Here is a 23,783-nt window from a genome sequence, read left to right as displayed (position 1 = left end):
ATATGCATTTTAAAAAAAATCCGTGATTGCTCAGTTTCTGTACTAATATTTATAGTCCTAAAGAGACCCTTCTTTTTCCAGAAGAACCGACTCCACATAAAACCAACAGCCCAACCTCTGGAGTTACATACGCTCATGATGTCTTGGACTGTGGCCTCAAGCCATGCCCCCTGCCTTTTTCTAGCCTTTCTGCAGATCCCATGGGCAGATATGGACAGCCAGATAGCATAGGGACAGCACCTACATACCCTGCCAACGCTGCAGGGCCCTCTGCTCCAAGCCCTAGGATTGAAATTACTCCATATCATGAACTGATTCATTCAGGGGGTCCCTTCCGCAGCAGAGACACAGATGTTCTTTTGGTAGAACATCAGTCAAACTCAGCTACCACTAGCCCAAGGGTTACCCTGCCTGTCCCTGGCTTTGAGGGCTACAGAGAACCACTGTGTTTGAGCCCAGCTAGTAGCGGCTCCTCTGCAAGTTTCATTTCAGAGACAAATGTATCTCCTTGCACATCACCATGTGTTTCACCAAATAATGGTCCTAGTGATGACCTTTGTCCACAGTTTCAAAACATCCATACTCATTATTCTCCTAGAACCTCTCCAATAATGTCACCACGAACAAGCATCACGGAGGAAACCTGCTTGGGACGACATTCACCATCACCTTGTCCCAACTCAAGGTCTTCATCACCAGGTGCAAAACGAAGGTATTCTTGCACTGAGCTCTACAATACCCAGCTGCCTTCCACTTCTCCACGACAGTCAAGGACCCCCTCTCCACAATCCTCTCCTCGCATCCCCTTGAGAGAAGACAACTCTTCAGTTACATACACACAGTTGCCCAACGCTTCTCTTTCCATGGATGCTATGAGCAGCCTTTCTACAGATCCCTCCTGTGGTGTTCCCACAAAAATTTGGAAAACCAGCCCTGATCCTTCCTCAATGCCTTCCCACAAAAACAGCATTCCATGTCACGTCTTTCAGACTGTTGACTTCCATGGGTCTTGTGAGCAGGAGGACAGAAGAAACTCAGCCCCAGAATCAATTTTGCTGGTACCTCCGTCCTGGACAAAACAACTGGTGCCTGCCATACCTATCTGCAGGTATGTAACACTTCTTGTGGTTGTGTGTTTTCTCATGGTGTGATGTCCTCTGTTGTGCATAGTGATCCCAAGGGAGTATTTCCTTGGGCAGACCCTGCTGCAGACCAGAGCCAACTGCTCAGGGACAGCACTGGCTAGTGCGAGCCCAATCCATTATAATTCTGAGATGAAAAAATCGGGGCTTGAGAGAAACATCATCAAAGTTGTTCATTGGTAGCACAGCATGTGACAGATTGATTTCCAAATTATTTCCCTAAAAAGCAAATTGCAAACGGCCTTTGACTCAATGCTCCTTTCATCCTGCAGCTTGTAAAGAAAAGGATTTGATCACATTTCTAAATTCAGAGAATGTCTTGCTTACAAGTTTCCTTCAAGGATGGAAATACTTTTAATATTTCCTGATTCAAAATAGAGCATGCTGCTCCAAGTCAGGCTGAGCATTTGGTCAACCCCAAGTGATTTATTGCCAGTTGTTAATTTGTTAACTCTTATTTAACCCAAATCTCAGCCTTTGGCACTGCGCTCATCAATTCCCTCCATTGCCCAGCACTGGTGGCACACAGGTCTGGACCCTGAGTGGTGCACATCTGCCAGGATGGAGGTTGCCAAATGTGTGATTCCACTCACAAGTCACTGCTGGCACCCTGTCAGCCCTGCCATCCCACTTGGTGCAAGGCTGTCCCCATGCTGACGTTATCCTGTGTGGCTCCCAACCTGCTAAACACAAACCGGGAGTGAAAGGACACAGACTGCGGCTTTCCTTGGCTTGGTCCTGGCAGCAGTTTGTGCTAACAAAATCAGAGTTACTGGAAATCCAGTGCAAGCCCTGGTTGTACATTTCAGTGTAGTAATTTCATATTATAAACTCGTGTGTGTTTTGATAACAGGAAAGCTATAACGGGTAGGAAAACCTAGGATTTTATTTGTGTGTGTTTTAGTATCTATGGCAATGATAAATATGACTGATTCACACAACTGGTAAGTGGTAAATGGGGTTAATGTTTCACAATATATGTTCTGTGATCAAACTGGAGAAAAGAGGAGGATCTTTTTAACTGCTCTAGATATTTCTGTTTAAGACACAGAAATACTCTGTTCTCTCCTGCAAGGAGATGGGTGCACAGAAATGATTGTATTCACCATGGTGTAGGACCTGAAGACATTCAAGGTCAGGCTCGATAGGGTGCTGAGCAATGTGATCTAGTTGGGGATGGTCCTGCTTTCTGCAGGGGGGTTGGACTAGCTGACCTTTAAAGGTCCCTTCCAACACAGTGTGTTCTATGATTCTATGAACCTGAAGTCTGTCATCAGATGTCATCAGGACAGCATATTCTTACTGAAATTGATAGCAGGCTCCTAAATGTTTTGGCAAGAGCACCTTCTGTGTGGCATTTGGAGGAAGAAGGGATTGGGGCTTTGAGAAATGGAGTGCTGAAGTGTTGCAGCTGATGTGTGCCTCTCTCCAGTTTACCTGTCCAGTCCCTGCCGCCCCTGGAGTGGCCACTCTCCAGCCAGTCTGGCTCCTATGAGCTGCGCATTGAGGTGCAGCCGAAGCCCCACCACCGGGCACACTACGAGACAGAGGGAAGCCGAGGGGCTGTCAAGGCACCGACTGGAGGCCACCCTGTTGTACAGGTAAGTGTGAAAAGCATGTGGAGGGTTCACTTCTGAAAGTCTTGCTGGGGGGGACTGAGCCTGAAAGAGGAGGATTGTCTAAACCTGGGTGTGCTCATAGATGCTCATTAAGTGTCTGGAGTTGAACTGTGGTGAAGTCCTAGATGTTTGGAAAGTTTGTTTGGATTAGCTTTTGAAAGCTCAGAAACTTAGGCTAAGTATTTGTTACCTGTTCTGGGCTATATGTTAAATCTCGTGTGACCCAGCTCTGTCTTAAGATGTCCTGAATTTCAGCTGAGCCCTTTTTGTCTCAACAACAGTGTCTTCTGTGTAAACTAGGGGTTTTGTGAGGTTCAAAATACACACAGATCAAGCCTGGCTTTCAAACTCAGCGACCTACCAAACTCAGATTTGTAGTAAGTAGCAGATTGTGTTACGTCTGTGGTACCACGTTCTCCTGCCAGTGGTGAACGTGGATTTTGGAGCCATGCTCCTGGAGTTTCCATGTGGCAAGTCCATGTGGCAGAGTTGCTACCTGTGCTTCTGGTTGTACCTAATCTTGGTTCCTTTCTGGTCTGTGCAGCCAAGCTGTACAAAGCTCATATACATTCACCTGACGTTTAAAGAAAGGTGAAGCAACCTTCATTAACCTCAATGGGAGTTGGATGAGGAAGGTATGGATGCTAAAGTGAAGCTTCCCCAGAATTAGCAGCTGACTTGGGCTAGAAATGTCTTTCATGCATTTGCTTTTTTATTAGCAATTTCAAGTCTTTTGTTTGTTTGGGTTTTTTTTCTATCCTCTGGTTCTGTTGTAGAACTCCTAACTTTAAGGCTATTTAAATTTAGGTCAGAGAATTTCACCCCAGTGCACTGCAAATACTCCGGGCATCCATTTTAATCTAGTGCTGGTTTATATGTAACTCGTTGATGCTGTGTCCCACTTCGCATGCAGTTTTGCTCCTCATCTGTGGTAACATTGCCTTTGTTTTATCCTGGATGTTCACTGCCATGAGGAAAATTCTAGCTGTAACAGCCATGTCATGAGGAGACAGCAGGGCAAGATAATGACATAGCAGTGGGGATGATTTCAGGAAAATGTTTGCCCCCTATGTTTGTAACTCTAGAGAGGGCATGTTTATCAGCTTTGTAATGCTGTAGAGAAAGGCTGAATGAGATTAAGTGGGAAGTCCATTGTGATTTGGGCTGATGTCACTACAAGAACAAATTTTTATCTCTCTTTTGAGGTGTCATTTACATTGCCCTAAAGAGTCCTAGCTGTGTTTGTGAGAAGGGAAGTCACCCTGCTGAAAACAGTGAATGAAATCCAAGCTGACAGTGATGATGGTAACAGAATGTGTTCCTTCCTGACCTGAGGTGTGGATAAGTTGAGCCCTTATTCTGTTGTGGAGGGTGAAGGGTAATTTGAAATAATGGCTGAGTAGCTGCACTGTAGCCATTTGGGGCCACATCTGTCTTTTCACTCATTTGCTTCTCATTTCAGACAGTGCCATTCAGGTGCCAGGATTGTATTGCTGGTAATGCTGTGTGGCAGCTGTACAGATCAGCCACAGCTACAGCTTTCACTAAACCAAGTTGGGGTGCATCCTACAGATGTCCCCACTACAATCAGGACTTGTTAAGGCAAGCCTGAGACAGGAAAACATTGAATTTAGTGCTTAATTTTGAGCATGTGATCAATACAATTAATTTCACTCGGTTGGCTTGTGATTAACTTCAAACATATGTTAGATATTCCCCTGTAGGCTCACTGCCTTTAAAAATCAAGCCATAAATTATTAAATCAATTAATTTGCTTTCCTCAGTTGAGCTGGACTTGGACTACCAAGTATGGACTGGATGCTTGAGTAAAGGGTGCAGGATAATAACAAATAGCAATCACATTTGGCAAACCCTGGTATATGCAATCTTGTTAGTTTATGAATCTGACAAACTTGTAGCCCTGTGGCATGTTTGAAGCTGCATGAATGTATGAACTATGTGGGCAGACAGCACTTGCTCTTTTTCAGCTTGCTTACAAATAAAGTAAGGATGTTTATTGCACTGGAGGAGTTTCTGGTGACATGGGGAAATACAGGTGCTTCGTTTTCTTCCTGTAATCAGTATCAGTCAAAGAGGGATTTAGATTTTTTTTTTTTTTGGTGGAGACAGGAATGTCATGGTATTCCTAGTTTTATAATTTGCCATCTAGCTTAAGGATCTTAAACTATAAAGGCAAAGACTGATGTTAGTTTCCCAAGCAGATGTCTCTGCACAGCTGTGCCTGCATATGGGCAAAACATGGACAGTTTCTTTATGAAGGTTTATTATAAACCTGGAAATATTTGTGGGATTTGTCTTCACTTTACCATAACAAGGTTCATATGGCTGCTGAGCAGTGAGGTAGTTGCACCTGTATGGTTTATGACATGTGAAGCTTGGGAAGGCTAATAAAGTCCAAAGCTTTCATGTCATAGGTTATTTGGCTTCAAGGTTTTGTTTGGTGGTTTTTTTTTTTTTTGTTAGATGTCTCTCATTTTTTAGTTTTAATTTTTTGGTTTGTGTTTTTTTTTCTCCTTTCCCCTCAGTGAATTTTAGCCTTTGTGTTCTTGTCAGATGCAAAGGGTATATAGTGTAACAGGAGAGATTTTTGAAAGGTAGGTGCTGTGTTGAGGAGAGTTCACATGAATTAAAGGTGACTGATTGCAATGAAATTAAATTACATTGCTTTCAACAGGTTCCACCTGTGTTTGGCCCCAGAGCAAGAATGGCAGTGTTGACCCAGAGGTGTCAGGGCTGAGGTTCTCCTGCTAGCTGCACACCTGGTTCTGGGGACCCACAGCACTCTCAAATGAGAGATATGAACCCATCACCCTTGTAATTTTTGTGGAGCACTAGGACTTCTACAGAGCAACTTTAAATGAAGTCTGTCTCTTAGACAGCTGGGGTTAAATATTGAGAAGCCAAGCTTGTCCTGAGTGGGAGAAACCCACCGAAGTGGTAGGATTTATACTAAGACTGAATGTCCCATTCATGGCCCATACAATTTCCAGCCACTTTTGTTACACTGTTTTTCCACTACTTTGATGACCTTTTCTAAAATACAATCTCTTTCTAAAAATACTTGATTTAAAAAAAAATTAAAATCCCATTAAATTAACCCTCCAGGTGCCTCCTTATCCAGTTTAACCTTGTGGAGGAGATGTTGAGTATCTTTTGCAACATGGTGTTGGTCTGCAATATATCTGTTTTGAAAACTGTGCTTTGCATGCAGATTTGCATGCTCTGAAGCTGTAGACCAGCAGATCTCATACCCTCCAGGCTTTATCTTGTGGTTTATCTTTCTGATGCTGCTTCCTCTTCTTCACATGTCTAGCCCTGAGAGTTTGTGCATAAGGCTGTGCACTAGCTGTGCGCTCCAAGTATGGCAGGAGAAGAGTCTGGTTAATGAAAACCTCTGGTTAGATGGGCCAGATGGAAGAGGGCATTTACTTTGTTTGCCTTGGGGAGGGAGGGAAGCCATGCATGCTGTGTAGTGTTCACACCATCTAACTTCAGAGACCATCTCGAGTCGTGCAGAGAAGTGTAGGCTCCCAGTTAGGTGTTCTGAGTCCCTCTTGGGAGGAAATGACAGCTTTTTATTAAGCGTAGAGAAAACAGAGCTTCTGTTTTAGGGATGCAAGTTGAATGCCAGTGTATCTCCTAGATGTTAAGTTGCTAAGAATAGCAAGGAAATCCTGTGTAGCAATGATGAAGCTGAAGTTTGCTTACCCCTACCATCTTTGCAGTCTTCAGTCTCTTCTGTTCTTGGCGCAGGTGACACAGAAAGCTGTTGACAGTTCCTCTAGCAGAGGTTCAGGAGCAGTAACCTCCATGATGGTAGTAATGGGCAAGTTGGGCACAAGTTGACCTTCTGCTGGCAGCAGTGAACAAGTCCTCCCATGGTCTTGATGTCAGAAATAAAGTGGGGGGAGATAATTCTGCTCTCAGCTATCATCTTGCTGCCATAATTACATCTCCTTTACTGGTTTAATAGTAATGGTAAAAAAATAAATAAATTGCCCATGTGTTGAACTTGGTATAACATCCAAACATAGATCAGGGATACAAAATCCCAGTGCCCAGCGGAGGGCACAGGGTACCCCCAACCCATCATGTGCCTGTGTAGACTCCTCCTCACTTCTCTTTAAAGCAGAAAAGCTTTATAGAGAGAGGGGCTCTTGTTCAGCACAGGCAACTCAGATTTCCCCTGGACTTTAACTTTTAAAATTGTGGTGACTTTCACTGCCTTTTTTTTTTAATTAAAAAGAAGCTGGATTGGTAGACTTGTTAATGGAGCACACAGGAGCTGCTTTACAGTAACAAATGTATGTTCCACTTTTCTGTTTGAATTTTGCTGTATGTGTTCTCTTGTGGTTTCTAAGTCAGAGGAGAAAATTGTTTTCAAGCCTAGGCTTCCCATGGGGCCCTGACTTTTAACTGTATGTGGCTACCAACATTCAACTAATTCCTTTGCGTGTTAGTGAAACCAGAACCTTTGATGGAAGCTCAAAACCAAATCACAGCTTGATGCTGTGATTCACACTCTCACAAGTAATGCTGGGCTGGAGATGTGCTCCTGTTGAAACCCAAACCAGTCTGCCCAGGAAGAGTTACTGCTGAAGGCACATTGGAGGGACTGAATTTGTCCTTTTCTGCCCATCTTCCTATCTCCCCCTGTTCAGTGAAGGGGAAGTCTGAGGTCTAGGATGAAGCCCTGTGTGTTTGCACTTCTGTGGGCAAGCTGTGCTGGGCTCATGCTCTGCCAAATCTTTGTACCATTCTTGTGGCCTTTGCTTCCTGTTTCTAGTGAGTAGGAGCCTTACACAGGCTCATGGCAGCTTTTGGCTCTTGCAGGGATTTCTGCCCAAAGCTGAGAACAGCGTGTGTCAGACTGACTGCACGTTTCATGCCTGATTTACCTGCAGGACTACTGGGCTTGTTTGCACAACTGGGGTAATTGTAGGTGCCTCTTGAGCTTTGAGCTGTTGAGTCATGGGTATATTTAATGTTGTTACATGTGCTAGTGCAGGGATAAAAATGCAGAATTTTAGGTACATTCTGGGAAATATTCTTAAAAAACTAACGTCCCTTCAAATTAAGGGGAGGTCAGTGCCCCTCACACTGTAGTGCTTGCATGTTGATAGCATGGCTGTGCCTTGAGATCTGGCTATCTGAAAGCTCAGTGAAGCCACTGAGGAAATTAAATTGCTAGATAAATCAAAAGTAGTGTAGGAAAATGCAGATGAACCTGATATTTGCTTTTGTCTAGCTGCAGACTGGACTGAGAAACAGAATATCAAATATGATATCTAATAAGCTAAGGTTAGAGGGAGAGCTGAACTGTATGCTTCTCGAACTAAGGCACTAAGAAAACTGCGGGATAGCGGTGAGGATAATCAGCCACTGGGAGATTTTAACCAGAGATAAAATGCATCCTCTGTTGCTTAAAATCTTTAAACTGAGTCTGCATCCCCCTGTGTGAAAGGGATGCTGTCACCTAGGTGTTACGGCTGAGCAAGTGCAGCTCCCCCCTAAGAAGACAGGCAGAATTACTCTAGGGTACAGCTGAGGTGTAGAAGTACGGGACAGATGATCAATGAAACATGTGCTTAAGGGAGCTGGGGAATTTTCTCATGTGCCAGCCTGCTTTGAGTGAATGAAAAGCTCTCACTGAAACTTTTGAGCCCAATTCAGAATGCATTGCTTTTGATGGAAAGTAATTTTGGCAGAGGTGAGGGGAAGGAGAAGTATACTAACTGGTTTGAGTGTGATGCATGTGGGATGCAGACGTCTTGGGTTATTCCTTGGAATATACCTGGATTAGGCAGATGCAAGATTTAGGCTACTCTTTCATGTCTGTTCCCACTGCAGGACTGTACATGTGTACAAGTACACAGTAAACCAGAGTTCACATTTATGGCAGTTTGCCATGGATGTGGACACTTCCAGCGCAGCAGTAACGTTGACATGAGCACACCCCGAACAGGATGTGTTAAGTGTCCATGGGAGAAGTTCCTGTGGGGTGGGTAGTGTCCTGTAAATTCATATCTGAGCTCTCTGTTCATGGGCTTCACTGTCCAGCTAAGCCTCCAGTTCCTCCCTTCCTCTCTCAAGACCAATGTCTGTTGAACTGGAAGAGCCTCATGCCAAGGGAGTGCTCACACCTGGGCCTCCCATGTCTAAGGGGAGCATTATGCTTGCTGGGATAATGGCTGCTGGGGGGGAAGGGACTGGGCTCCTCCTGCCTGCTGCTGCTCAGTGAAAACTTCCTAGGTTTTCCATTTCATTCTAAAACAAGTGTTGAAACCCTGATGCTTCCAGCAGACCTGAGTTATTCTCTCTCTGAGAGCATGCCTCATGTTGTGGGTTTCAGCATGAGAAAGAAATTAGGGAGGAGAGAGGTTCCTGGGGCTCACATTTTTCTCCTCTTCTTCTTCTTTTTTTTTTTTTTTCTTTTCCTAAAAATGCTTTTGCCCTTTCCAAAATCTGGCTGACGTTCAGTCAAATAGGCAGTGTCTGAGCAAAGGCTGTGGTATGGTTCCCAGACCCCAAACCCACCTCACAGGAGGTCTGGCATTAAGCCCTGGCAGAGGGCTCAGCTCTGAGGATTTGGTTCAGTGCAGTAAAATCAATCATCTCAGGCTGAAATTAGTAACTCCAAGATGGTCTTGCTGCTACTGCTGTCCCATCTTGGACATGTCAGCATGGTTTCTCTTACGCTTCATGCCACATGTTGGTTGTGCAGAATGATGCTCCCAGGGCTGCACTGGAAGCTTTGTTGCCTTGCCTGTCTGCTGGGAGGGATGTGGCAGAGAAAGCTGCAGGGTTAGGTGATAAGAAAGCAGATAAGCTTGTCTCCATTCTGCTCCAACTGGGCTGAGGCTGGTTCCCACAGTGCCTCTGACAGCCAGCAAGGGAATTATTTTGCAAACTGGTGGCAGAGCTGTGCACTGAGGAACTCCCCCAGTGCCATCTCGTCAAAGTCAGGTTTGCACCCTCCGGTTTTCTTGTAGCAGAGAGAGCTTTGTTGTGCTGGGGGAAGTTTAAATCTGTTGTCATGGATGTGCATGGAAGCTGTTGAATTGCACAGCTGGTTTTCTTAGTAGGAAATATTTCATATTTTCACCTATCTATGAAAATCTGATCACCAAATCCCCATATCTGTACATGTGCAGTAGTCAGATGCATAGTGTCTCTTCTTTCAAACCTTTGGCTGAGAGAATGAAAGCATCTTGAACACAGGATCAGTTCTCATAGGGATAGGGAAACTGAGGCACAGAGAGGCGACAACTTGCTTATGTTGCAGTGTAAGGTCAGTGCCAAGATAGTCAGGAACAAAATCCTGCAGATGCTTTCTCCCAAGAGTTGACATCTTTGACCTGTATGACCTGTGTTTTAACATCAGGTGGAAGCAAAAATCCCAGTTAGACACTGGGAGTCTAGTTATCATTTACTGCAAGGATCAGCAGAGAAAAGGAGATTCAGTCCAGTTTGACAAAATTGTGACCAAAATAAGAAATACTTAAAATTAAGTATAATAAAAGCTGAATCAGGTGTTTTAAGTATTGTCTTTGGAGGCCTTTTTATACTTTTTATAAGGAGCAAAAAGAAGCAAGTCAGAGATTTCCTTCTGGTTTGCATTCTTCAGTTGTGTCTCTAGCACATAAAACTGAACAAAAACATGTGACAAGATTCAACTTTCTTGCTCAATGTCAGCTCTCAGTGAAGCAGACAGGCAAGCTACTATGTGATACAGTGTCTAGATGAGGTCTTTGTCTTAATTACTGACAGCTATTGATATGCCACTCTCTCCAAGACAATACAGTGAAATTTTCCATGTTGGTAGGGGTATTGTTCAGTAAAGACCCCTCCTCCCAAAAAATTCTTGAGGTTACTGCACTTAAATAGTGTTAATGATGAGACTTAATGATCAAATCCAAGACACAAAGTTGCTTCCACCAGGGTGGGAGCTGAATAGGTGTGACAGAAAGGCCGTGCCAAGCTGAGGCTGTTCTGACAAGCACATCCTCTTCTTGTCCACTGAAAACAGAAAACAGGTCCATGGGAATAGCTGTGGCGTCAAAAGCCTTAACACCTCACCTGGAGTACTGTGTCCAGCTCTGGGGCCCCCAACACAAGAGGGACATAGACCTGTGGGAGTGGTCAGAAGGCTGGAGGACCTCTTGTATGAAGACAGGTGAAAGAACTGGGGCTGTTCAGCCTGGAGAAGAGAAGGCTCTGGGGACACCTGAGAGCTACATTTCAATTTTTGAAGGGGACTTACAGGAAGGCTGGGGAGGGACTGTTTAGAAGGGCTTGTAGCAGTAAGATAAGGGGCAAACTGGAGAAGGGTAGATTCAGGCTGGACATCAGGAGGAAGTTCTTTACAATGAGAGTGGTAAAATACCTGGAACAGGCTGCCCAGGGATGTTGTTGAGGTGCTGTCCCTGAAGATATTCCAGATGAGACTCAGTGTTGCCCTGGGTAGCCTGATCTAGTTGGAGGTGTCACTGATGACTGCAGGGGGGTCAGACAAGATGACCTTTGAAGGTCCCTTCAACCCTATGCAACCTGTGAGACAGATTTAACTCTGCAGCCTCTTGCTGTTTCTAGAGGAAGGTGGGCACTGGGCAGGCTAGGGCTACTTCCTAGGGCAGCTGATGCCACAACCACGTGCTGCTCCTGGTGAGCCTGTTGGTGCTTTCTTATCTTCTTGTGTACAGCAGGAAAAGGGAAGCAGCAGGAGGAAGTGATTTCTCACACAGTTTTGTATTTACTTCTAATTAAATGTTGCTAGTCAAGCTCTGTTTTCCCACTTTTCACTACCAGCCAGGGATGGTTGATCTGAATCACCCCAGTGCTGCCCTCAAAGCTGACCACACATGTGCACACCCCACATGGAGATAGCAAGTAATATGCAGCAGTTAATGGCCTAAGCCTCATGTAACAGTGAGCTGAAGCAAACAAGAGAGGTGATTACTTTCAAGCAAATAAAATCACTGAGATTAGTGAATTCAGTCCCCAGTTTTATCTTTTCCTTCTGGCAGTAGCTTGTGTTGTCTAGACAGGAAGATGTGTGCAATCAGCTTTAAAGATGCAGTTTTATACTTCCCAGGAGAGAACAACCTAAATTCCTGACAAGTGAAGCTCTGTTGGGATGCATGGGAAATAAATTAGTCCCTTCTACTCTCTAAGGCAATTGGTGTCTTTATTGAATAGGTCTTTGCTGGAGCTTTTCAAAGATGCTCATAAGAATTGCAGATGCTCCTGCTTTGGCATGGCATCACTTTTTGCATGCAGACTTGCAGATGTGCAATACTCAAACTAGAAATCCCCAATAAATTTGGCTGTGATGCCTGTTAGAAAGGCAAAGGCAGAAGCTTGTAACACTAGTTGAAGCCAAGGTGCTGTGGCCGGTGAACAGGGTTACTGCAAGTTTGTGTCATTTGCAGAATGAAATTGGCAAGGAGGTCAGCAAGGCAGAGAGCAGGGGAATGGGGAGCTTGGGTTTCTCACTGTACTTGGGCTGCTCATCCCAGCAAATCTCTGCACCTTTCTGTCCTGCCTTCCTCATTTAGGAATGAAAACGTTATCTTACTTACTTCTTGTGAATCCTCTTTCCTCTTGCCGATAACATATTTCTACATAAAGTATAATAATATTTAAACTCTAATAAATGTGTCCAGGATTCAAAGATCTAAATTCTGAAGGTTTCACTAAATTCCCCCTGTATATACATGTCTTGTATGTGACCACCTACAGAGTCATTAAGCAATTTGCCTTTCTTTCTGACTCTGCTATCAATGTATCACTTGGTTACTAGACAGCTAAGGAGTGTTTCAGGCTTCACTTCAGCAAAGAGATTTGCTATCCATGCAGCACAGCAAAGGTGAACCTGTATTTTTAAATCCTTAGTTTGTAAGGAGACCTCAGTTTTTAAATAGTGCAGGGGAAAAAAACCCCAACGTTGATTCGTATGCATAATGTGTGGTCGTGATGGCTCTGGTTGCTGGTACCATCGCAGCAATTGTGTTCGGGTGGGTAACTCAGTACACAGCAGCTAAAGGTACATCTGCTCGGTTTTTGCATGTGGAATTACATCTGCTTTCCTGAAAATGGCACTGAAATACCCCCTTCTCCCAAAATTGACTGCTATTGAACCAAGGATGGAGTGCAGAATGAATGAATTTTATTTATGCAGAGGTGAGCCAAAGATTTTAATCACACCACACATTTCCATTTTGTTTAGAAACCCCATCATAGCAGCAAACCAAACAAGAAGTCTCCTTGTTTTCTGAGTGATGTTATTTGTTTATCTGCCAAAGTGCTTTGCATTTCCTCAGGTCACAGACCAGCCCATGTCTGGTTATGTTAATATTCTAAGAGTTATGCAAAAGCAAAGTTTAAGAAAAATCTTTCAGCTGAAAGAAATAGGATCTTAAAATCCCAAAATAGTGTATGGAAAGGTACACATCATGTCTGGCTTCTCTTTCCCCTTGTGGCAAATGTGACTCAAAGGAGTTGGTTTTTTTCCAGCTCGATCTGTATACGGTTTGGGGGAGTTTTATTGTGAATAGGTCACCTTATAATACACAAAAATATTTCCTTTCAGAGTTCTGTATTCATAAATCTTTCTCAGTTCTTACTCTCTTGAAACCGAAGTCCAGATGATTTAGTTTTCTTTGCAGAAAGAAAAGTGAGAGAGTAAAGGAGCACCTTGGCATGGGGCTGGTCCCTTCTCTCTGCTGACGCTTCTGTTGCAGGGCTTTGCACCCTCCCCTTGGGCAGCTGTGGGCTGAGCTGCTGTCTCCTGCCCTGTGAGAGGAGCAGAAGAGTAGGGCTGAAAAACAGATACTTTTGAGTGCCTTGATTTTTGCTGAGGAAAGAAAAAATTAATATTAAAGTTACTACTTAAAAAAATGTTTTAAGTCTTCTCTTTAGGGTTCTTTAAAGGTCACTTTTGCTCCTACTTCACTCCGCCAAAGAAAAGATCAGCATTATGGTTAAATACTAAACCAGCTGCCTAGCATAGTGGAGGTGAGTGTTTATTGAGAGTAACAGGCTCTTACAGTTTAGTTTTGAGGAAAGACATATATCTGAAACGTAGCTTTGTGTTCTTTCATTCTGGCTCACAATGAATTTTTCTGTATAAAAATGCGACACAAAATGTTAACTCATTTCTGTCCCTGCAAAGCACCTGAGGTAAGCAGAGAGGTTAGATGAGATGAGTGATACTACGGAGTAAATTGGTAGCAGAGATGGATATGAAACTCTGGTTTTAAAGTTCCTGGAACATTTTTGAGGGCTGTCCATTTTTTGTTCCTAAGTCATCCTGATGTGTTCTTAGCAAGTGAAAGGTAGATGGAAATGTTTATGGTAAATGATCACCTATATTGTCCTGTTAAACATAATCAATTAACTCAGGATAAGATCACATGCTTTTGAAAGGGGTTACTTGATTCTTTTATGTATTTTTTGCTCTTTGTATTTGCATTTTATAATGCTATTTTGATTCTACAGTGATGTCATCTGAAAATATTGCTGTTATGTCATAAATTACCAAATAATTATGTTACTTTCTTCCACTGATCAAACAATTGATTTAAAATCTGGTCCTGTGAAGGACAAGAGGCCTTTCATGATGTGTTTTATACCCCCTCATCTTGCAGATTATTACAAACATTGCCAAAGAAGCAGAAAATTAATTCCACTCTTCTTTAACTACCTATACATTTGTACAGACACACACCCACAGACATGCATATTATTAGAAGACCATGAATAGTTTTGCCTTGGGAGTTCGTTCTCTTTGTGAGCAACCACTTAAAATTACTTTTAAAGGTGGCCAGTATTAAAAACTCTATACAGAGCCAGTTCTGTTACAGCTGCTACTGACTGTGCTCACTGGGGGCAAATTCTCTTTTGTAATTTATTATCTGTTTCCCTCTGTTCCAGTCTCCCACCTATAACTCTGGAATTTTGTTCTGCCTGGCAGAGGGCAGAGCTGCTCTGCTGTCACTGCAATAACAGTTCCAGTCCAAAGGATCCTCTTGTCAGCTGGATCCACAAAGAATTATTCTGTCAGGCACGACAATAAACATGCTTAGTGCTTAAAAACTACTCTTCTCCCTCTCCCCATGTAAAGACAAGATGGCTTTTGGTCATACAATGGCTTTTCACTGAAGGCCAGAAAATTGTGGATTTTGAAAGTATCATGCTTGGGATGAGATTCTATATGGCTCCCAGAGGACCTGGGCTTAATGGGCCTCCATGGATAAGCAAGGACTGATTCCTACATGCATGCCTGCTCCTGGTAGATACATCATTTTGACCTCGTGTCACCTTTAATCTGCTATACACTCTATAAATTTCTAAATCTCCCCATGGCTGCCATCATATTTATCACATTCTTGGCAATGCTGCTTCTCCAATACCAACCCTTGTGCTCCAAGTCCAGCTCCACTCCTCCTCCACCTCGCTCCCAGCGCCAACTGGCATGATTGCACAAAGCCTTGTACCCTTTTTTCCATCCTCACAATCTCCCGAAGTGCTTGTGCGAGTGAGCTCTCATAGGTGTCTGAGCTGCATCTGGGCAGGATTCTGTAATTCTTTCACCTTAAGGCCTGTTGGTTTCAATGGACCTATTCATGCAAGTGGAGCCTGCAAATTCGTGTCCTTGGGTTGTAAGGTCTCTGGGGCACAGACCCTGTCTTTGTATGCCTTGCAAACATGTGCTAGATGAGTAATGATAGCTCAGAAGAGTGAGTGTCGCTTTACATTTGCCATGCTGAAGGAGGGTTGCCAGGATTGCATTGATGCTGCATGTGGTCCCCTTCCAGGGGGGAATTAATCCTTCTATGTAAAGATACCTCCTGCTGTCTGGTGAAAAGGAAAGAGGAAAAAGTCCAGCTTGGCCATGAATATCATTAGCTTAATCTTCCTTTTCTCTGATCTTCCAGTACTGTTTGCTTTGTACAGCTTCATCAAGGTTTTGTATGTGGACAGAATAATTGAAAACAAATTTAACATGGGTCAGACCATAAAGTTCCCTTTCAGCTAGATCACTGCCTATGCGGTAGATAAATGTCTGGTTTTCATTTTTGGTTATGTGAGAAATTTAGAATGGTTTGATTTGTAATTTTGAATGTTAATAAAGAAGGAGAAATTTCCTTGTCTCCTGGCCTTTGGAGGCATTCTGGCTTTCTGGCTTCCCTTTCAGCAAATACTGTTTATAAAATGTTATTTAGTACAGGACAGTCTGTTTACGTCCTTTAACCTTAGAGGCCCTAGGCTATAAGGTCCACTAAGACCTTGTGTGCTAGGTATTGTACAGTCAGAGACCAAAAATGCCACCTCTACCTGTACATAGAGCACGTTAATGCATTGCAGGAGGAGTGGCTGAAGGTGAACCAACAACTGGGAAAAAGGATGAGTTTCAAAGAGCAGTGAATCAAAACTTCTGAGTCTACGGAAGTGATTTCAGGAGAAAAAGAACACACTTCCTTTAAAGATTATGTAAGAATTCTGCATAAGGAGATTTACAGGGTGGAGATGTAGATATTAAAAAGGGACATCCTTCCTGGAGGAAAAGGAAATTTAATGCTGTCAGTGATTAAGAAGTGGATGCTGATATTTGGGGCTGGGTTTGGGAACAGGTGTTGTTAACTAGGCTAGAGAGTAGGTTAGACAGGCAGCTTAAATCTGATGTAAGGGATACAGGGGAAACTGGAGGGCTGCGAAGCTCAGGATGACTTGAGTAGCTCAAGTGAGGTGTTGCAAGAACAATCCTTCCAGGTGGTTCTGAAAGAGATGTGAGCTGGGCATGACTGCATGTGCCAAGATCAGAGAAAGGTGTATAGCAGGGATTGTTAATTTTGGAAATGTTTGTATGTAACATGTCAGTTCTCAAAATCACAGGCATGTTCTGTAGATACTTCCTGCTTAGGAGAAAAAAAATCCTTATCTTTTAACTGCAGTTGAAGTAGGACTTAGAATCTGAGCTGAGACAAAATTGTTTTGTTGAATGTTAGGCTGGACAGTGTTTGGAAGCTGGACATCACGTAGGGCCTGATTCAAAGCCCCTGTGTCAATTGGCATTTTTCATTAGCTTTGATAAGGTCTGGAGTAGGTGCGTAAGGGAGTATCCATGTATATCTGCAAAGCAAGTGGGAGACTTTTCTTCTGTCCTTGCTGTGCTTCCTGCTGATAGGAAGCAGGAATCACTGCCCAAAGCTGCAGGTGTGAGAAGCTTGATACACCCCACAGAGAAAAACCTTTTGAGCCTCCTTTAGGAGTCAGTCACTGCAAATTAAACCAGTGTACTGAAAGTGTATCTTTTGAGGGGATTTATCAATCTGTTTTGGAGACAGGCAACGTATTTCTGATAATGGAGAGCATGTCTGGAATTTTTTGGTTTTGATATTATTTTTTTTTCTTCTTGATATATTTAGTATTAGAGCCATTAATTACGTATTTTGCATTAGCTCCCTTCCCTATGTATCATGGACTCCAGCAAATACTCTTAAGAGGATGTCTGTCTCTGAGAGCAGGAAGGAGTCTGTGCTACAGGCATCTTTGTCTAGGTATCTCTCCATCTCTGGATATTTGTCTGTAGATCTATATGGTTTCCTGACATGAAGGCATTGCAAGCCCTGTGTGTGATAACAGATTTTTAATGTCTTTCTAGCTTCATGGTTACATGGAGAACAAACCCTTGGGTCTTCAGATCTTCATTGGGACAGCAGACGAGCGGATACTTAAACCTCACGCTTTCTATCAAGTCCATCGCATTACGGGAAAAACTGTCACCACCACCAGCTATGAAAAAATCATTGGCAACACCAAAGTTTTAGAGATCCCACTGGAACCAAAAAACAGCATGAAAGCAACGTAAGCATATTTCTTTTTATTAGCAAAGTCGAGAAGGTTTAAATTGGCATGTGAAGTTCTTTCTCCTGTGGAAAGGAGTCATGTAAAAGAGCGATGTCTGCTCTGGAGGCACTCCCCTTTCCAAAGTTCTGGGATGATATATGAGTGTAAGACCTTTTTTACAAACCACGTGCAGCAGTTACAAGCACCTGGGTTAAAGCTGCTCAATGAGTTACCATTCATCAGCTGACTGTGCAGGCATTTTTGCTCTTTACCCCAGTTGCAACAGTGACTATATTGTAATCATCTGTCACCTTCAAAGTCAGATGGTTTTGTAGAGCACTAAGGAAAACAAGACTTGAATCTCAGGTTCTTATGCTTCAGGGATGCAGTGAGAAGCAAAGAGCAGCAGACAGGGGAGAAAAGGTGTACGATTCATTTTACAACATTTACTGGAACAGAAAACATCTCTCCTGAGCTCAGCCAAGTGCTCTGGCCATGAAATCACACTTTCTTGTTGCAATAGGTTAACAGAAAAGCAAGTACAGGCACATCTTTTCTGGATTACTCCTTCCAGTTTTATGGAGGCAGAGGGATGAAGTGGGCACCAGTCTGTAACTTCAGGCTTGAATGTGTGCCAGGCAGCATGAGAGTGATTGCTCTGCAGAGGGAAGAGCTGTATCTCCATCCTTCAGAGGATACAAAATTGGCAGAGCAGCTCTGTTTTTAAGCCCCCCTACTTCATCACAAAATCCACATTCTTTCTTTATATATAGTTTTTTTCAGAAAATATACCTCATTCCTCCCTTTCCTTCAAGCCTCTCCTTCCCTCTGCACCCAAGGAAATAAATAAAAGTCCACATCTCAAACTTAGGCAGCCAAGTGCTGAATGGAACACCATTGTCTGTTCCTATCAAGTAACCCTGGAGTGACAAACTCCTGCACTCATGCAGTGACGAGGAACAGTGTGGGTGTAGGAAACAGCTTAGAGTTTGTCTCCCAAAATGTGATTTTTAATTCGTATCAAAAGAGGAAAACCATTGTGTCTTTAAAACAGATATCAAACAGGCACTGTCAACCCATTTTGATAACCAGTGCTCACTGCATCCTCTGAGGCCTGCTGCTGAGCCGAAGATCTTAGAAATGTTAATTGCCACATTCTCTTAATGTAGGCAGGCATCATTTGGTAGGTTACATTGGACTCATAAGAAGTTAACCTGCACTTAACCAATATTATGTTGTAATGCTGGTTTAAGCAAACCTAATCCTTTCATTGCTGCTCAGCCCCATCCTGCTCCCTGCATCCTCTCTCTGTGCAGGAACATGGTGAATAGGAGCAAAGAGCAATTTTCTGTTCTTCCTGGTTACTGCCTTGGCTGTGAACAACATCCCACAGCTTTGGAGGATGACAAGGTGAACTGGGTCAGGGCTGGTCAGTTCTACCAGTAGCACCTACTTTGTCCGAAAGGAGAGAGCAGTTTGGTTCCTGCTTTGGAGTTGAATTCCACACTTGCATTACATAATGTGGGGGAAACATGCCTGCATGGTGCATGCAATTAGCTGGTTCAACTGCTGTGATTCCCTGTGGAGCTGAACTAATTTGCCCACGTGCAGGCAATAGCTGCTGTGCAGTCACTGGGCACTGAGTGTTTGGAGAGCTGGCGGTGAAGGCTTTTATGCTCTCTAGCTCACTGAGGGCTGCAGCACAGGTTCAGCTTATTGTCTGCCCCAGTGTCCATTCTTTGTTCTGGTTTACCCTCCCTGCCCTGGTGTGCTGGGCTCTGCCATGTGCACTCTCATGCTTAGCACAGGAGGGAAATAAATCTCAGGGTTATAATGTTTGGAGAGTGGTTTCTACTGTTGCTAGAGTAAAGGCTGCCCCTTAGCCCTCAGAGGCTGGGACGTGCCTGGGATGTGCTGAGCTATTGGGCCCAATCTCTTTGGGAAGGGTTCCAGCAGCATCCCTCGCTTGCTATGTGTCTGGGATTTCTTCCCCTGTAACTGCTGAAATGGCAGTGTCTAGAGATGGAAGTAAACCATCTTAATCCTCCTGACTGCCAGCTATTTCCAAGCTGTTTGAGAGCAGAAATGCTAAGCTAAATGGCATGTGTTTGGCAGCATTGACTGTGCGGGGATTCTGAAGCTGAGGAACGCAGACATTGAGCTGCGCAAGGGCGAGACAGACATCGGCAGGAAGAACACCCGCGTCCGGCTCGTCTTCCGCGTGCACATCCCCGAGGCCAACGGCAGGATCGTTTCTCTGCAAGCAGCATCAAACCCCATCGAATGCTGTAAGCATCCTCTGAGATTTGCTCCTTCTCCTGCGACAGTTGTCTTGTCCCTCTGCTGCAGGCTAATGCAGAGGGGAAAAAGCCCAGTGTGTTCAGATAGACCAAGGTGAGGTGCTCTGCTCTTCCTGCACTGGCAGGGTCTGTGCCACCGTTTGAGTGACCTGCAGCTCATACCTATATGCATTCGCTTTCCTGAAACAAGCTTTGGTGGCAGGTGGCTCTTTGTGGTGCTTAGATCTTGTGAGAAAAGAGAGGGACTTCGGGGTTTCTGCAGTTTTATTAGTGTGTGGCTGCTGGATCCTTGTAGCTAGCAGGTCTTGCCTGGGAGCCGGGAGCCAGTGTGAGAGTGTATATAGGGCTGTATATATGTTCTCCTTGTTGTGTATGAGTGTGCAAGCTGCCTGTCTTCTTGGGAGTGGTTTTACTTTGAGTAGAGACACAGTCAAAACTTGTTATCCACAAACTGGCAGGAGGTGGGAGGTTTTGAGTTGAAACCTGGGCTGGATCTTACCACTGTGGCCAGTCTTGCCCTTCTGACCACAGAATCATGAAATCACAAAGGTTGGAAAAGACCCGTAAGATCATCAAGTTCTCTGATCTAAACACAACTGAAATGAAGAAACAGATTCAATTTTGACGCTCAGATACATCCTGGTTATTTTTTTTTCTCTAGATTTTGATGCTAAGGGGTATACAGCTCAGGGAGCTGCAGGTGAAGTAGGGAAAGCCCAGGTTCCTCTGGTATTCCCCTGAGGGACAGAAGAAAACTTGCAGGTTTGACTTCTGGAGGGAAAAATCCTGTAAACATGTAAGATGAGAAGCCTGCACCTCCCACTCATTTTAACGTACTGGATCCTGAGAAAGAGAGGCCTCTGATGAGGTGCCCCTGGTGTTGCAGTCATTTCTGGAAGGGCTTCACCCACTTTGCTCGTTCATGTGCATCCTGTGATGTTTTTTTGTTGGTAAACGGTGCCTTTTCAGTGGTTTGGGGATTTCACAAATACATACTGAACAGTTTTCCTCTCCCTTTGCTGAATGACTCACCCCTTTAGCAGAACCTGACTTGCCTTAAGTTGTGAAGAAAATCATTGAGGAGTTTCTCATGTGTGAGTTTTATTTATTGAGATCCAGGCTTTACTTAAATAACATCTGCTTAGAATATGAGGGGAGGCAGTTTTGGATGGGAAATCAAGCTAAATTGTGACTAGTGAATTGCTGATGGCAGCTTTTTAAAAACAGTACATATGAATAAACAAGGCAAAGCTAAGGGGAGAATGATGGGTATGTATGATCTCTTGGCAATGTTTGTGAGAAGATACCAACTACCAGAGCATTTTAGCAGCTGAGTGAAGTCTCTGGGCAAGGTGATGGGGAAAGGAGAATAGTAGGAGTAGCTACCACCTTTCTCCATAGGAAACAGATACAATCCTTTGTGGGACCAGATGGCTGAAACAATAGTGGCCTCCACCCCAAACTTGTCCCTGCTGAAACAAAGGCCCATTTGCTAAAGGAAACGTTCAGCAAACTGTAGCTTCTGTGGATGGGAAGGGAATTGTGGCAAAGGATCACCTGGCTTCTCCCTTGGCCTCCTTTCCAAATGGAAACAGCCCATTCCTGCCCGGAGTGGGGAGCTAATTGGGTGGGGAAACTCCAGGTGTAACTCCTACATTCACAGCACAGGAAAACAGCATGAGTCCAGAGCAGAGGGTGGTGTGGTGGATGGTCCCTAGGTCATGCAGGGAGCCCTGCAGACCAACCCCACTTACCCAAATGCTCAAAACCAGGGAAAACAAATATGAGTTAGCCAGGCATTTTTAACACTCTTCTACAACTGCATGTTGTATTTGTGCCCATCAGCAAAGAGCATCCAAACAGAAACGTGGTCACAGTTTACAAAATAAGGTCTCATTTTTCAGAGTTTTCTGTGCAGGCTTAGTTTGCCTGTGAGTTCTATTTGTAAAGACTGGCTTAAGATGTCCAGGGATTTATACTGAGATATGTTTGCTTTGGTGAGTCTCACAGGCATAACAAAAGCAGAACGGGGATACCAGGGGCTTATTTTTATTGTTTTACTTTAATAAATAATATATGAAAACGTCGACTGCATAGCAGACAGCAAAGGTCCTACAAGAAAAAAAAAAGTATTTGTTCCCCGAGAGGGGGGGGAAATGTTTTACTTTTGGAATGCTGGATCTGCTGGCAGATTGGAGAGATATGTTAAGGACTGAGCTTTTTCTGCACTCCTGGAAGTAGAGTATAAAGTGATCTTGAATAATAAACCTCTTCCATTTAGAAGGACTGTTGCATGTTTAGCAAAGTTTTTGCATTTCAGTAGCACTTCCTGATCTCAGCCCAGTTCTGGGAAGATGGTTAAAAACATTACTTGGTTGAGCCAGCATTAGTAATTCAGACTAAATCAAACTAGAGATGATAATCTCAGTTTCTCCCAGTCAATCTGCTGGTGTTGCAGAGCTCACAGCCTTAGGTAAGATCAGGTGCCCTGCTGAGAAGGGGCACACTGGGGCTCTGAGAAGGTAGCTTGTGTCCCACCTTCCCTGTTGTGTGCTGCTGGTGTTCACTTTTTTTTTTTCTTTTCCATTTTCTTTCTTTGTTTGCTTTTCATTTGTTTTCTGATATGGCCACCTGGGAACCCTTCTTCTCAGGGTCTCTCCTGTAAGATCTCTCCTGTCTGGTAGCTGTTTAATAATATCCCTCTGGGAAAGCCTTTGTAAGTAGCAGCTTTAAGATAACTGGCTGTTTCCCTACCAGCGGGGTTCCCCAGAGAGCACTGTTGCTACCAACAGAATATCTGAGTGCTCTCCTCAGCAGAAGCCGATCCGGCTAAAAACTCCCACTGGTGTCAGCAGATCATTAGCTGCAATGAAGCAAGAACTGTGAAGTATCTGCTTTTCACAGCACGATTTGGTTCCACCTCATCTGTGTCACATTCAGGCTTGACAGGTTTTAGGAGGGGATTTCACAGGTTCAAAGCATCATCCGGAGCAAGTTCCTCCCCAGGCAGCTGTGTGGGAGGACCGGGGAGGTGATATGTTGTTAAATGATCAGTTATGCCTCAAAATAGACCTCACATCCAAACAAGCCTGCAGATTCAGCAGCTAGCAGCTTTTTTTTCTCCTGTGGCCTGTTGATTGGTTCTGAAGCCACTGAGGAGACAAAGGCATTTGAAAGCCCTCTGATAGTTGTAGCAACAGGCCATCACTTAGGGATAAAATGCCACTGTCTTGTAGGTGTGGTGCTGGATAGATGAGAAAAATGCCTCTCCTGGGTGTTACTCTACAGTGACACCCTGAAATGGCAGAAAGCCTGAGATGTTCCTGGGATCCACATCTGCCAGGTCCATGCAGCAGCTCTCTCTCTGCCTGCACACCTCTGTGTTGTTAGTCATACATCTGCACTTGTATGTGCCCAAATGTCCATCCCTGCTTGTGCAGGTCTGTGCTTTAGGCATAATCCAGCTCATGTAGGTGAGCTCTTGCTGGGCCTGGCAGCATTATCACAGAGCTGCTGTCACAGAAGGTGGTGAAGTCAGGGATATGAAGGGTTAGTGAGTTACTGTGTCTCTTCAAATTACAGCCCCAGTAACAACAAGCTATTGGGTGAATTGTCTACAAAGAGATTTGGTATTTGCAGACCTGATCGTTATTTTCAACTGTTAAGACAGTTTCTGTAACATAAATTGTGTTGATTCACCTTTCACTGTGAACTGAAACTGACTTCTTGATAAGTGATTGATTTCTGAAGTTGTTCCCACTCCTCAGCTGAAGCACCCATGGAGCAGAGAAAGGAGCAATATTGAAAGGATCTCAGAGCAGCCACATAAACACCTGTAGGCCAGCTTGGTT

General features: G+C 44.0%; 1 protein-coding gene across 1 annotated transcript in view; it reads left to right on the top strand.

The window, feature by feature from the left end:
• The window catches only part of NFATC2 (nuclear factor of activated T cells 2), a 57,190-nt gene that overhangs the window by 8,261 nt on the left and 25,146 nt on the right, over positions 1-23,783 (top strand). The window contains exons 2-5 of the mRNA XM_054391724.1: positions 82-1,108; positions 2,575-2,743; positions 17,448-17,650; positions 19,748-19,920. Coding sequence (XP_054247699.1) covers positions 82-1,108; positions 2,575-2,743; positions 17,448-17,650; positions 19,748-19,920 — 1,572 coding nt within the window. The remainder of the gene's footprint in view (positions 1-81; positions 1,109-2,574; positions 2,744-17,447; positions 17,651-19,747; positions 19,921-23,783) is intronic.

The sequence above is a fragment of the Indicator indicator genome, chromosome 24 (genome assembly GCF_027791375.1).
Source record: "Indicator indicator isolate 239-I01 chromosome 24, UM_Iind_1.1, whole genome shotgun sequence".
In the NCBI taxonomy this organism is placed as follows: Eukaryota; Metazoa; Chordata; class Aves; order Piciformes; family Indicatoridae; genus Indicator; species Indicator indicator.
This window is presented reverse-complemented; position numbering and strand designations above follow the sequence as displayed.